The sequence below is a fragment of the Plecotus auritus genome, assembly GCF_963455305.1.
Source record: "Plecotus auritus genome assembly, chromosome: 2".
NCBI lineage: Eukaryota > Metazoa > Chordata > Mammalia > Chiroptera > Vespertilionidae > Plecotus > Plecotus auritus.
In genome coordinates this window covers 184058991-184071652 of record NC_137771.1, presented here as the reverse complement: position 1 = coordinate 184071652, position 12662 = coordinate 184058991, and the positions used below count along the sequence as shown (strand labels likewise).

Sequence of the window (12662 nt, the reverse complement as noted above, 5' to 3'; positions counted from 1 at the left end):
TTTTTTGCTTTTTGCTTTTTCGGTTGAGTGTTTTTTGCTTCTTTGTATTTCAATTCTTTGACCTGATTCTTGTGTTCCTCTAGTCTGTTTTTGGGTCTCTGTATAATATTTTTTATTTCAGTCAGTGTATGTTTAATTTCTAGTTGGTCCTTTTTCATATCTTCGAGGGTCTCGTTATATTTATCGGCCTTTTCTAGGATATTCTTGAAAAGCCTTATAACCGTGGTTTTGAATTCTATATCCAGTCGTTTGTTTTCCTCCATTTCTTTCGTTTGTGATCTGTTTCTTTGACGCCACATTTTCACTGCTTCCCTGAGTTGGTAGGGTAGATTTGTGTGCTAGGTTTCCTATATGGCCCAGTGGGTCAACCTCCCCAGTTAACCTGAGGTGGACACTCTTGGTGCACCCCTTTGTGGACTGTGTGATCAGCCTTGTTGTAGTTAAGTCTTGATTGTTGTTGTTATCACTGGGAGGAATTGACCTCCAGGCCAGTTGGCTGTAAGGATCAGCTCTGTCTATGCTGGGAGAAGTTCGGTGCTGGAGACAGCCTTATAGGATTAGACTTGCCAAATTGCAATAGCCTCTGTGCTCAGCTTGGATGGGGTGGAGTCTCAGGGCGGAGCAGACAGTCTTGGCTTCCAGTCAGCCTTGCCCTTGCGCGCACGCGCACCTTCAGACCTCTGTCTTCCCCGGCTCCCGAGTCTCCGCCCTAGAGTCCAGATTCCCCCCATAAGAGCGTGGGTCCCCAGGGGCTCGCCTGGAACTGGGGTTCAGTACAGTCAGAACTGGGGCTCAGTGCAGTCAGGAGCTTCTGACTCCTTTTCACTAGGGAAAGCCTGTGGCAACCTCCGCAGCCTTTGTGCGCACTGGCATGCGCGCGCCTCCAGACCTTTGCCTTCCTTGGCTCCCGAGTCTCCACCGGAGAGTCCAGATTTCCCCCACAAGAGCGTGAGTCCCCAGGGGCTCGCCTGGAACTGGGGTTCAGTGCAGTCAGACCTGGGGCTCAATGCAGTCAGGAGCTTCTGACTCCCTTCCACTAGGGAAAGCCTGTGGCAACCTCTGCAGCCTTTGTGCACACTGGTGCGCGCGTCTCCAGACCCCTGCCCGCTGGGGCTTCCCCGGGTCTCCCCCAGGTCTCCGTGTCTCCGGGTGCCTTTCTCTCTACCTGACAGACCAGACTCCCCCTGTATGAGCCTGGGTCTATGGGGTTTCGCTCGGAACTGGGGTTCAGTGCGGTCGGGGGCTTCCTTCCCTCTTCCGCCAGAAAAAGTCAGTCAGGCTCTCAGCCACCCTTCCTCTCTGCGCGCACAAAGACCCTTTGCTGTACCTCCAATTCTCTGTGAGCTTTTCTCTTTCCTTCTAGTTGTAGAATTTTCACTCAGCCAGCTTTCCTGTGGTTCTGGATGGTGTCCGTTCTGTCTTTTAGTTGTAGTTTTGAAATTGTTGTGCGAGGCAGCAGTTTAGGTGCTTACCTATGCCGCCATCTTGGTTTCTCCATTTCTCTTTTCTCAATGCTGGTAAAAGGTGTGCTTTCAAAGGCTGCCCAACTACACTTTGCTCCATCCCCCACGTGTTGAACCTTTGCACACTTACAGGTTTGTCAGAGTGTCAGGGAAGATGTGCTTGGTTCAGTTACCTGAACGGCACTAATGAAGCTCTTTCAAGGCCTGGGAGTCCCAGACTACCTGTTCAATGTTTTGTGCTTTGTCAGACCTTACAAGAAAGCCCCTTTGTCAGGGTGGGCCAGATGTCCTTGAGCTGGACCACACCTGAAGAATTCTTGAACTCACTGGCTGGTGGGCAGGACTCCTGAGAATGGTTTTAGTCCTGTAGAATCAGGACTAGTCAGATGATGTTGAGCTGATGTCATTGCTGCAAACTTCTCTCTCTTCCTGAAAAACTAAGAATGTGGAGTTTAAGGTGGAAAAAAATATTTTTTTTTAATAAACCTGATTAATAAACCTGGTTGAAGAGTTCTAAATAAATAAATAAATAAATAGCTTAGCAGAGAAACTAAGAAGCCTGCATCTACTTTGAAATTATAATAGGCTTTAAAGTTTAGATCTATTTGGAGGATGTGGGGAGTGCCTACTCAGAAAAGTGAAGATGCTAGCTCTGCTGTAAGATGATCCTGTATGGCCTACTTGCAGTTCAGATATTTTAAAAATTTAATATCAACAAATCCATTCTTCAAGAATTAAGGATATTTTTAGTACTAGACATCCATTTCAGGGATTCTTTGTGCTAAATTTCCCTCTTGCCCTAAATAATGGATTTGATGGTTTGGGGTTTTCCTGGTACCAACCAATTTTAAATGCCCACCCACTGTGGAGCATTGACATCCTTTCAGTGTAAGTGCATTCGTACTGATAAAGTAATTTACTCTTGTTCCCCCGTCCCCTTATGTCTCATTTGTTTCCCCTTAAAATGTTCCTGTTTGAAGTTCCTGGAACTGAATTCTCCAAAATGGAACATAATATCTGGAAACCTAGGAGTTCCTGCTCTGCTCTGCAGTAGTGCGCTGTTACTTTGTTTTGCCACTAAGCCAGGAACCAAAATACCACCAGCTACAATCTACACTCTACACACCCAAGACCAACATTATTCACTGCTCACCATATTCAGAACCTCTTACAACACAGCACGGGAGCAACTACCACTTGATAGAACGGCTGTGCAGGGGGAGATGTTTACCATCCCAGCTCTAAGCTCATAATTAGTTTCCTAACAGTGGTTTGAGATCTGGAGTCAGCCCTTACGGGAAAATGACAGACCACACCAGTGTTCTCCTTATGGACCCCACCCTATGGCTCTCGGGGCAGCACCATCGGCAGGAAAAGGCCACCTGCCTCCACACCTGCCCTTTGGGACTACAATTCCAATCGAATCATCTCCAATTGCTGACAAATTGAATTCCAAAATGTGTCTCTTCACTCACTTTATTTCATTGTGTTAAATAAGCATGTTCCTCCCTCACCTTCTAGACACAGTTAATAAGTTAAGTCCCAGTTCCTAATATATCAAAACAATGTGACATTCTTTTTAAGACCTTGACTTGCACTGTCAGTATGAAGTCAGTGCCTTTCCGGGTCGCAACATTTTCCTTCCTTGCAGATTTCATAGAATAAATGTCCTAGGATATTCACACCACCAATGTTACCAACAGACTAGCACACAAGAATCACATTAGTCTTCTTGTCGGCATGTTACAGCCAATGCTGCAAGCACCTATCCAAAATGAATGAACTAGACTGCCGAGGACAGGACCCCTATGGAACCTGGAACACTTCTCTGGGGCAGGTGGCAGAAGAGGGGAGCTCTGCAATCGCTTCTCCGAGAAAGAGGGTTACCCCAAAGAAGTTAGGGCTTTAACTGTCACATGACCAGAGCATGATGGCAGGATTTCACATAGAGCAGATGGCAAGGCCACTGTAAGGAAACTCCTGGCAGAATCACAGCCCCAGGGAATGCTGGCTCCTGGCTGCTGCCCAGTGACCAGGCAGACAGGGTCCTCCAATGGTTGCCCGCAGGAGGGAACCCCAATCAGAGTGCACAAGCTATGAGGAAGACGTCCCTTACGGACCATGTCACCCCGAGAGTTCTTCTGACTCCGGAAGTGGGAAGACTCACTTCGATTCTTTATTGCAATCATCTGAGTTCCCTATCAATTTGGAGCAAATTAACTTCTTTTTGTGGTCAGGTCTCAAAATGAACCCCCTCATCTGTTTCCCTATGATTGCAGTCCTGTTAGTTCCTCTGCACCTTGTAATGGTTTGATGCCAGCTCGCTTTGTACCGAACAATTGTACAGCAATGGGAACAAGAGCGACTATCAAAGCAAACAAATGCATGGCATTAAAAGTGTACTTCATTGTTTTTGCTCATCTTTTCCTAAAGGCACTGGTTGTGTCCTGAGAGCTGCCCTCACAAATCTCAGCATTTGTCAGAACTTAGGGAAAGGAGGACTTCACACGACCGGGTTTCCTGCAGCCAGGAAAAGCAACTGATGGCAAAGCTGGTTTCTGTGGCTCTTGTTGGACACATCACAGAAGGAAGAGAGCACCGTTGTTTTGTTTCGTTATAGTCTCTTCTTGGTTATTCTGTCATAGCCAAGACAGGCGCTCTGCTTCATCCCTCTGGTTTGCCTGCTGCCCACCTTATAGTTAGTGTTACTAGTTACCTCACTATCAAGTGAGCAGAGAGAGGAGAAAGGTGAAAATGAGAATGTGGCTTCTAAAAAAAAATATTGGTTAAAGGCCCGAGAGTGGAAAGCTGGAACACTGTCTGATTCCGAGCCAATCCTGACGCCCACTGGCAAGGGGAACTGAAAGGTAGCAACATGTACAAACACATACCACACAGAACATTTATATCCTTTATTTGGGAGCTTGCTTTGCCTGTAAACGCACAGCCGATAAGGCACATTGTTGCAAGATCATGGGGGATGAGGGAGAGAGACCAACCTGAGGGTCCTGGTAAAGGACAAAGTGGGACAGCTTCCTGTTCCTCCCTCCCTCCCCCGACTCCAGGAGCAAAGAGCCACAGGTTTCCAAGTCCAGCTGGCCTCCTCTTCATCCCCACCCTTGTTATCAAGCTTCTTTTAAAGCAACACATCTTTAAAAATTAAGTTCTTCTGTTTTTGTTTTGTGTATTTTGTTTTTTATCATACGAGTCCAAAAAACAATGCTTGGGAAGTCATTCCCAAGAATTCATGTAGAACAGGTGGCCTAGATTAAAGCCTTGGCAAGATTCTTGGCCAACCCAAATAAAAAACCCAGCAGATCATGCACAAGCGGAACAGTTCTGGTGAGAAATGACGAGTTACTCCTTGTCGGGTACAGGACCCCAGAGTTGGTCAGTTTAGGAGCCAAGGTCCTTCTGTCCTTCGAAGTATGAAATCAGGTCTGTGCCAATTCAATACTGCTGCTCTCGGAAGCAACAACAGCTACAGATAATCGAAACACAACACAAGAAAGAAACCCCAAACCAAGTTTTCCTCTTAGAATTAAAAGATAAAATATCATAATTCCTCAGTTATTCTTGGCAAATGACAATTTGAAAAACATTCAGAGGGCAATATCTGGGGGTACTGCGTGTCCATTCTCCTAGCAGGACGGAGAAGGGATTCACACACAGAAAGCAGATTAGAAAATGTACTGATGGTCATTTGGTTCAGGTGAGTCAAGGGCCCTGCACTTCCAGAAGGATGAGAGTTTCTCCAGAGTGTATCCACGGCATACAGAGTGTGCTCAATTCATATTTAATAGTCTGTCTGCAATCAGCTTAATTGTCAGGCCACGCAACCAAGAGGGAACCTGACATATATGGTAACCTCGGGGTGTCCGAACACAAAGAGCATCGCAGAAATCACTGTGCACTTGAACTGTACACAGACGTTCTAAGCAACTTCTTTCCCTTGGTTTATGGAAGAGGTAGGTCGCAAAAAAGAACAAAAGAAACACCTGTCACTACAGCCTATCACTTTGCAAAAGAGGCACTCCACACAAGGACAGTCGGCATCCTCTCCCAAGGCAGCTCCGGGCTTGGCAAGAGGCAAATAAATACAAGAGACTATCCTGAGCTCCTTGTTATTCAATAAAATAGAAACAGGGTTTTCTGAGCGGCTGTCCAGTACACAGAGTGTCCTACTGAACCAGGGCTGGTTTGAGAACCTGATGTAATTCACCTTCTACAGCACAGTGTCCTTCATGACGAGACACTGCACACAGATGAATACTATCCAAACCACCGTTGAGGGTAATTAAAAAAACAAGGAGGGGCTGTAGAGGACCACACCCATGACACACAGAAGCAGTCGAGTCCAGGGACACATAACCAAAACAATCCAGATCACATGGCCTTTCTGATGTTTAGATGATTGGCATTGCTTGTTTCATTCAAATGCAGGTCTTTCTGACTGAACTTTTTTATGAGGGTTCCAGGAACTAAGGCCACCAGAGCGATGGCCAACAGCTTAAAGACAGTTTCCCAGGAGAAAAGAGCATCCAGAGAGGTAAGGGTTGACAGGATGGAGCCTGTCTGCACACAGATGAAGTTGTAGGGGATCAAACCTGGAAGAAAAGGGAAAGGGCCTGTTACTGGGGAGGGAGGGCGCAGGAAACGGAAGAACATTAAGCGTTCAGAAATGTCACCACAAATTCACAGCTCTTAACTCCTAAACATATTACCTCTTTCCCTTCTTCTTTCCCACTTTCTCCCTCCTTTCTTCACTTCCCACATACACCTGCCTTATTTAACAAAAGGACTTGAGATGGTTTACAAAGATACATACACTACAATAAGATTAAAAAGATGTTAAGAGGAAAAACAAAAATGAGTGAAGAATAAAATAAGGGAGTAGAGTTAGGACAAAAATGCATAAGGATCACCCACTAGCTAGAGGTAGGCCCCAAATTTGGTCCTGAGCAGCCAAGAGCTAAGTAAGGAGAAGCACCAGCATTATGAGACCCACAGTATACATAACATAAAGACCATCATGCTCTGTTCATGGTCTGCACTGTTTCTAAGAGGTCATCAAGTTCATTGGACCCCAAAAGTCTGAGTGGCAGCTAGACAGGCTGGTGATATAACAATCACCTGGTGAAGTGAACAAAAACATAACTAGGGCTCCACCCCAGAGATTCTGGTTACCTCGGTCTAAGAGAGCATCAGGAACCTGCATTTTAAAAGCCTCTCCACTCTGATTGGCTTGGGACCCCCTGATGGTCCACCCCTCTTCCACAGATGATCATAGACCTCAAGATCATAGACCACTCAAGGTTGCACAGCGTGTCAGAGGGGAGACTGGAGCTCTGGTCTCCAGAGTCTTTCTGAGTTTTGTGCCACCTAGGTAATTACAGGCTGCTAACGGAGGCACTGAGGCACTTTGTCTGAAAGCTGATATGACCAGAATTAACTGTGGTTGATTTTGCTTCACGTTAAGATCTCAATTTCTTTCAAGAATCCCCTATTAATAGCAGCTGCTCAACCACAGATTTGTTTTGTTTGACCTAGAAGCCCTGAGTGTTCTTTCCATCCACGCTCTAAAGAAGATTTAAGCGAGGATTAAAGAAAATGGTTTATTTCCAGGAGAAAATAAGTCACTGACTTAATAGGATGTTAGCACTTTAGCATTCTGATAAAGGTGGTCCACGGCCTATACATTGAGAAACACTGCTCTCACCCCTCATCTGGTCAAGGGGCCCACAGAGGCGAAGCAGCCTGCTGAAGGTCACACAACCGTCAGGAGGCAGGAAGGAACTCCAGTGGTACCTGCTCTTCCTAAGGCATATCTTAATTAAACGGGCAAAAGCCAGACAGGAAGTCCTCTGCTCTTGTTCCTTTTTTCTGCCTACATACCTTCCCTCCAACCCTGCTTTTCCTGCTAGCAGTTACTGAGCACCTAGCATGGGCCAAGTCATGTGCTTTATAGATTATCCTCTAACCCAATGTCTTGCACAGTGCTTGGCACACCACAGGCACTAAATACAGCTGTAGGATGAACAGTCCAATTTTTTCTGAAAGTGTTTTTCTGAGGTTTCTTGTTCAAGCCTGAGAAGATTTAAAATCAGGATTTTAGCTAACACCTGAAGATGCTCTTCATGGGCCTCAGATGCAGGCACGTGGCCATGTGACTGATAACGCAGGGCAGTGCCCCAGCCAGACAACTCTGAAGCCTTCACTTACTCCATCAGCTTCTTACCGATAAGCACAGAGAAGAAGAACTGCCCAATGGGGATGTTCAGAATCGGGGCCGAGAGGTTCAAGAACCAGTTTGGTGTCATGGGGAAAAGTCTCAAAAACAGTAAGAAAAAAAACAAGCTGTTTCTGTTCTCCTCCACCTGTAGCCAAAGAAGACAAGGCATTAGGAAGCAGAAAGCATCTCCGGGTATTGAAAATCTGTTGGTGCCAGGCACTGTTCTAGATACTTTATATATTCTGTCCCCAAACCTCCCAACAACCCCCCAGGGTAGAGACTGTTTTCCTTGTTTTTAAAAGAGAGGTACCTGAGGCTCAGAGAAGTCAGGAACTTGTCTCAAGTCCCAGAGCTGCTAATGATGGAGCTGGGATTTGATCCCAGGTCTGTGCCTCTTAGAGACATCAAAAGAACCCCTAGGACTCCCAGACGCAGGCGGAGGAACACGGTGGGAAATCCCTGCCCCTCACCCCCACCCTCAGGTCCCTGAGGTGACTATGGGAGCCCAGCACTCAGATGTACCCCTGCCCCTTACCTTCCTCTGCAGCAGGGCCACTTTATCAGGAAAGTAGGAGACCACCAGTTGTTTGCCAAACATACTGGAAAGCAGGTAGCAGCATGTGGCACCCACCGAAGTCAACACACAGCACAGCAGAAGCCCCAGCCATGGCCCAAACAAAGCACCGGCTAACACGTTCTGCAAAGAAAACAAATCCTCAGCCACAAGCACATTTGGCAGCTACCAGTCTTGGAGGTCGAGTCATGAGTTCCCTCCACCCTTCTGGCCAAAACCCAACTCCCATTTTAAAGAAGTGAATGAAAAGTGATGGAAGAGCTGAGAACTACAACCCTGGCTTTGTTCTCTTCACCTTTAAACCAGGGGTGAGGACTAAAACCTCAGAGGGCAGGAGAGAATTAAATGACAAAACAGGAGTATACAGCACCTAGCCTGCCGTGTACATCCTGCAAACACGGGTGCTCCGAGAAGGCAGAACTGAAACTCATAAGTTATTTTTACCCCTTTATATAAACACAAATAATGGATTTTTCCTCAGTAAGACCACACAAGCTATATAAAATGTCTTGTTTCTATGTGGTATGCTAATACTTGGCGGGAGGGAGTGCGATTCACGTTGATCAGAGATCTAGGTGACACTCAAAAAAGTCTTAGATTAACAAAAATGAAAAAGTGAGCTGATACTTCCTAAATGTAATTTGTCTGGTTAACATCATCCTGCCAAATGTGGGATACAAGACAGAGAATTAAAGGGGGCTGGCTGGCATGGCTCAGTGATTGAGCGTCGACCTATGAACCAGGAGGTCAGCGTTCGATTCCCGATCAGGGCACATGCCCTGCTCGATCTCCAGTAGGGGGCATGCAAGAGGCAGCCGATTGACAATTCTCTCATCATTGATGTTTCTCTCTCTCTCCCTCTTCCTTCCTTTCTGAAATCAATAAAAATACTTAAAAAAAAAAAAGTAAAAGGGGAATGTGGAAGTGAGGAGGTGAGGTTCTACTGAGCACCTACATGTGTTAAGTGCTTGACTACATGTCTTATTTAACCCTCACTATGACCCTGTGTCATATACTATCCTTACCCCATTCTATGGGTGAGAGATTAAGTACCGTGCCAAAGATCACACTAGGCACAGACAAGATCCAGGTGGCAGCTGGCTTTTTGCCCTAATGAGGGATCAGCTCAAGTGGGAAGGCAGGTACCCAAGGAGTCAGCCCCTGACCTCAAACTCCACACACCTCCTCCGTCTCTCTTGGCATGGACACATTTGCTTTTCTTCCAGTTTCCAACAAAGAAACTGCTTAAGCAGACCCAGCGTAAGCCTGTAGTAGCGAAAAGAGGCTCGGGCAGGAGAGAGAGAAGAAGGTTATCCTGCTCTATCACTCAATCCTTCAACAAGTGCTTGAGTGCCACTGTGTGCCAGGTCCACCACCACGCCAGCCACTCTGCACCTACTCTTCCCACGCAACAACCCTGGGGGTTACATGGGAGTATCCCTGTTTTATAGACAAGGAAATAGGGCAGGGGAGGTTAAATGGCTTGTCCAAGGTTGCATAGCTGGGATTCAAACCCACCCTATGCATATATATATATATATATATATATATATATATATATATATCCAGTTTAAAATGCTGCTGGGAGGCTCCAGAGGGGCCACCTGGAAAATCAGAATGACTTATTCTCTCCACATCAGAGAAACTTCCCGATCCTCCATAGCCTAACATCACCACAAACAATTTGCATTTGTTCATCAAACACTTATGAAGACACCTCCCCGTGTCAGGCAAAGGAATACAAGTGCTGAGAATAAGAAACAAGTCCTATCCTCAAGGAACTCAGGAACTCACAGACAAAAAAATGATTTGGGGGGAAGTGGCCTCGATCAGAAGGACTTGGGCCCCCCAAAAACAGATTGTTTTTTGAAAAGTCAAAAGCAGTGCCAAAATGCAGAACATCATGGGAGCTGTGAGGAGGAAGAGTTGACCCAGCCCAGGGTACATCTGTATGTCTCGAAAGGACAGTGCTCCATGGCTCTCGATGCCTTCGAAACAAAAGCAGCAAACCTGAGAGGAAAGCTAGGCTCTGCAGCTGAGCGGAAGCAGGTGCAGATCCCAGCCCTTCCCCCTCCTCGCCTTGTCCCCTTGGCCAGTAACTTAGCTTCCCCCCACATTATAAGGCTGTTGGGAGCATTAAATAAGGTCATACAGGTAAAACAACTAGGACGGTGCCTGCCACAGGAGAAGCTGTCCAAGCAGGGTAGTCACAGCAGTCTGTCCTCTGCCCTGTGTGATTTGCAGCCCAAGGACCCCCCTACAAAGACAGAAGGAGGCTTCCTGACAGGCACAGGAGGACAGGGCACTGACCAGGAAGCTGGAGCCGGGGATGGCAAAGCACTGTTTGTAGAGGTAGGCACTGCAGAAGAGCAGGAACACGTAGGCCTGATGCTCCCTCCGGTAGTCTCGAAGGACCTCAGAGAGCTCCCGCAACTCAGCCAAGTCAGAGGGGAACCACAGGGACCTGGGGGTTTGGAAAAGCACATGGAAACGTGAGTCCAGATCAGCCGAATACCTATGAAAGTTACTCATGGTGTCGTCTTATAAATGTGCTCCTCTTCTGGTTTGCTGGGAATGTACACCTGCTGGGAGCCCCGATGGTGGGTGGCCTGATACAACACAGCAGAGCAGACAGAAGAGCCCTGGTGTGGAAGCAAGAGAGATGGGTTAGCACCTGAACCCTGCTCCTGTCCAGCTGTGTGATCGTGGGCTGGTCCCTGGGCCTCCGTTTCCTTATCTGAAAAATGAGGCTCAGTGTTGGATCATCACTAAGTTCCCTTTCACCTCTCAGGTTTTACAGTCTATTCTTAAGAAGCAAATGGATTAATTTCCAAGCAAAGACTAAATGTCCTAAATTGCCTTCCTTTCAAGGAGCACCTCCTCCCCCACAAACTTCAGGCCAAGGACAAGTCAATCTTCCCACTGCTCCTGCGTTACTAGTTAAAAGGACTGTTTTATCAGACAGAAACACGCCAACTAAAGATTCTCTGGGAAAGTCTATTTGTCCTGCACCATAAACATAACCTTCTTGATAATATGTCAGCCTTGAAACCAATCCTTTCAAAGAGCCTTTTCACCCTGATCTTTATCTGGTCCTGGGTGCACTCTAAGTCCTGTACAAGGGTTACAGTGTAAAGGCTACTTTGCCGCTGCCACCGGAACAACCCTTGAATCCATCACTGATCAATTATTAGCAAACCCTCCTCGTCCTCATCAAAATGTTTCTCTTAGCACATCTGACACTCACAGCAAAGTCCTCTCAGCTAGAGCAAAAAAGTGCAATAACTGAAAACAACTGTCCTAATATTCAAATATCAGTAACATCCTGCACGCAAGGCTGTGCCAGGCATCTGCCCATGAAATTTACAAACAGCAGCTCTCGCGGCAAACCAGCCTGGCCGGTATGACACCGCCTCCTGCCTCGTCCAGGCGGCAATGAGAAGAGGAAAGGTGGAGACAGTCAGGAAGAGGGGAGGACCCGATCCTTAATTCCTGAATAACTTAAAAGTCCACGCTACGTTTCAGCTGAAGGCCAAATGCCTTCAAGTCCCCAGGGTAGACCTAAGTGAGGTGGGAGGCTGAGAGCAGTCGTGAAAAGGGGCTGCGGGTGCAAACAGGGGTGAACATAGGGGTGAGGGCTGAGCCTGGGAAGGCGGTGGGAACGCGAACCGGCAGGCGAGGCCACGGCGTGAACAGAGACGCGGCGGGCTCCGCCGGGGAAAGCGCCGCGTTTCCCTCCGCAAGTCACCAGCCGAGGGCACCGGCGCGGCTCAGACCGCACACCGCGCGGCCCGCAGCGCGCAGGTCCCAGCCGCCGGCCTGCCCGAGACCAGACCCCTATCGCCTGTGCTGCAACCCCAAGTCCCGGCCCCGTCGCCCCCGATCCGAGAACGGGAATCTCAGATTCCCAGACCCCCATCCCCGAAACTGTCTCCCTTCCTCTGACCCGAACCCCGGTCCCCGCCACGCACCTGCCTTCAGCGTCCTCGGCGGAGCCCCGTGTCGGTGCGCGGGGCAGTTGTGTCGACAGCAAGTACAAGGCGAAGGTGCAGCCGACGAAGACCAGGAGCAGGCGGAGCAGGGGGCGCATCTCGGCGCCCGCACCCGGACCTGCCCGCTGCGAAGAGCCTGGAGGCAGCGCCTGCCCCGCGCCGCGCGCAGCCCGAGCCCGGGGACCGCGTTCGCTGACGGACCGAGGCGGGGCCGCGCCAAGCCCCACCCCCAGGTCCCGCCCCGGCCCAGACCCCGCCCCTGGCGCTGGGCCGAGATTCCAGCGGAAGCCTAAGCTTCCAGCCCCTCTCCGCTTGTCTGCCCCTCTTTCGTCTCTTCACACTTTTATCTCTGTCTCTTTCTCCGCTTATTTGTAGGCTCTCTGCCAGGGCTGGGGGATCCA

General features: G+C 48.3%; 1 protein-coding gene across 1 annotated transcript; it reads right to left on the bottom strand.

Moving 5' to 3' along the window:
- Positions 1-4352: 4352 nt before the first annotated feature.
- Positions 4353-12449, bottom strand: TMEM41A (transmembrane protein 41A). Its single transcript, XM_080655360.1, has 5 exons — positions 12241-12449; positions 10580-10733; positions 8231-8392; positions 7702-7840; positions 4353-6070 (listed from the first exon to the last, which is right to left on the bottom strand). The coding sequence occupies exons 1-5, from the start codon at positions 12357-12359 to the stop codon at positions 5850-5852; spliced, it is 795 nt and encodes a 264-aa protein (XP_080511486.1). The 5' UTR covers positions 12360-12449; the 3' UTR covers positions 4353-5849.
- Positions 12450-12662: the final 213 nt, after the last annotated feature.

Coding starts and splice junctions, on each gene's coding strand:
- TMEM41A (XM_080655360.1), bottom strand. CDS start 12,359: ATGCGCCCCCTGCTCCGCCTGCTCCTGGTCTTCGTCGGCTGCACCTTC. Junction 7,841..8,230: donor TGGCCCTGCTGCAGAGGAAG/GTAAGGGGCAGG, acceptor CTTTGGCTACAG/GTGGAGGAGAACAGAAACAG. Junction 6,071..7,701: donor CTTCTTCTCTGTGCTTATCG/GTAAGAAGCTGA, acceptor CTTTTCTTCCAG/GTTTGATCCCCTACAACTTC.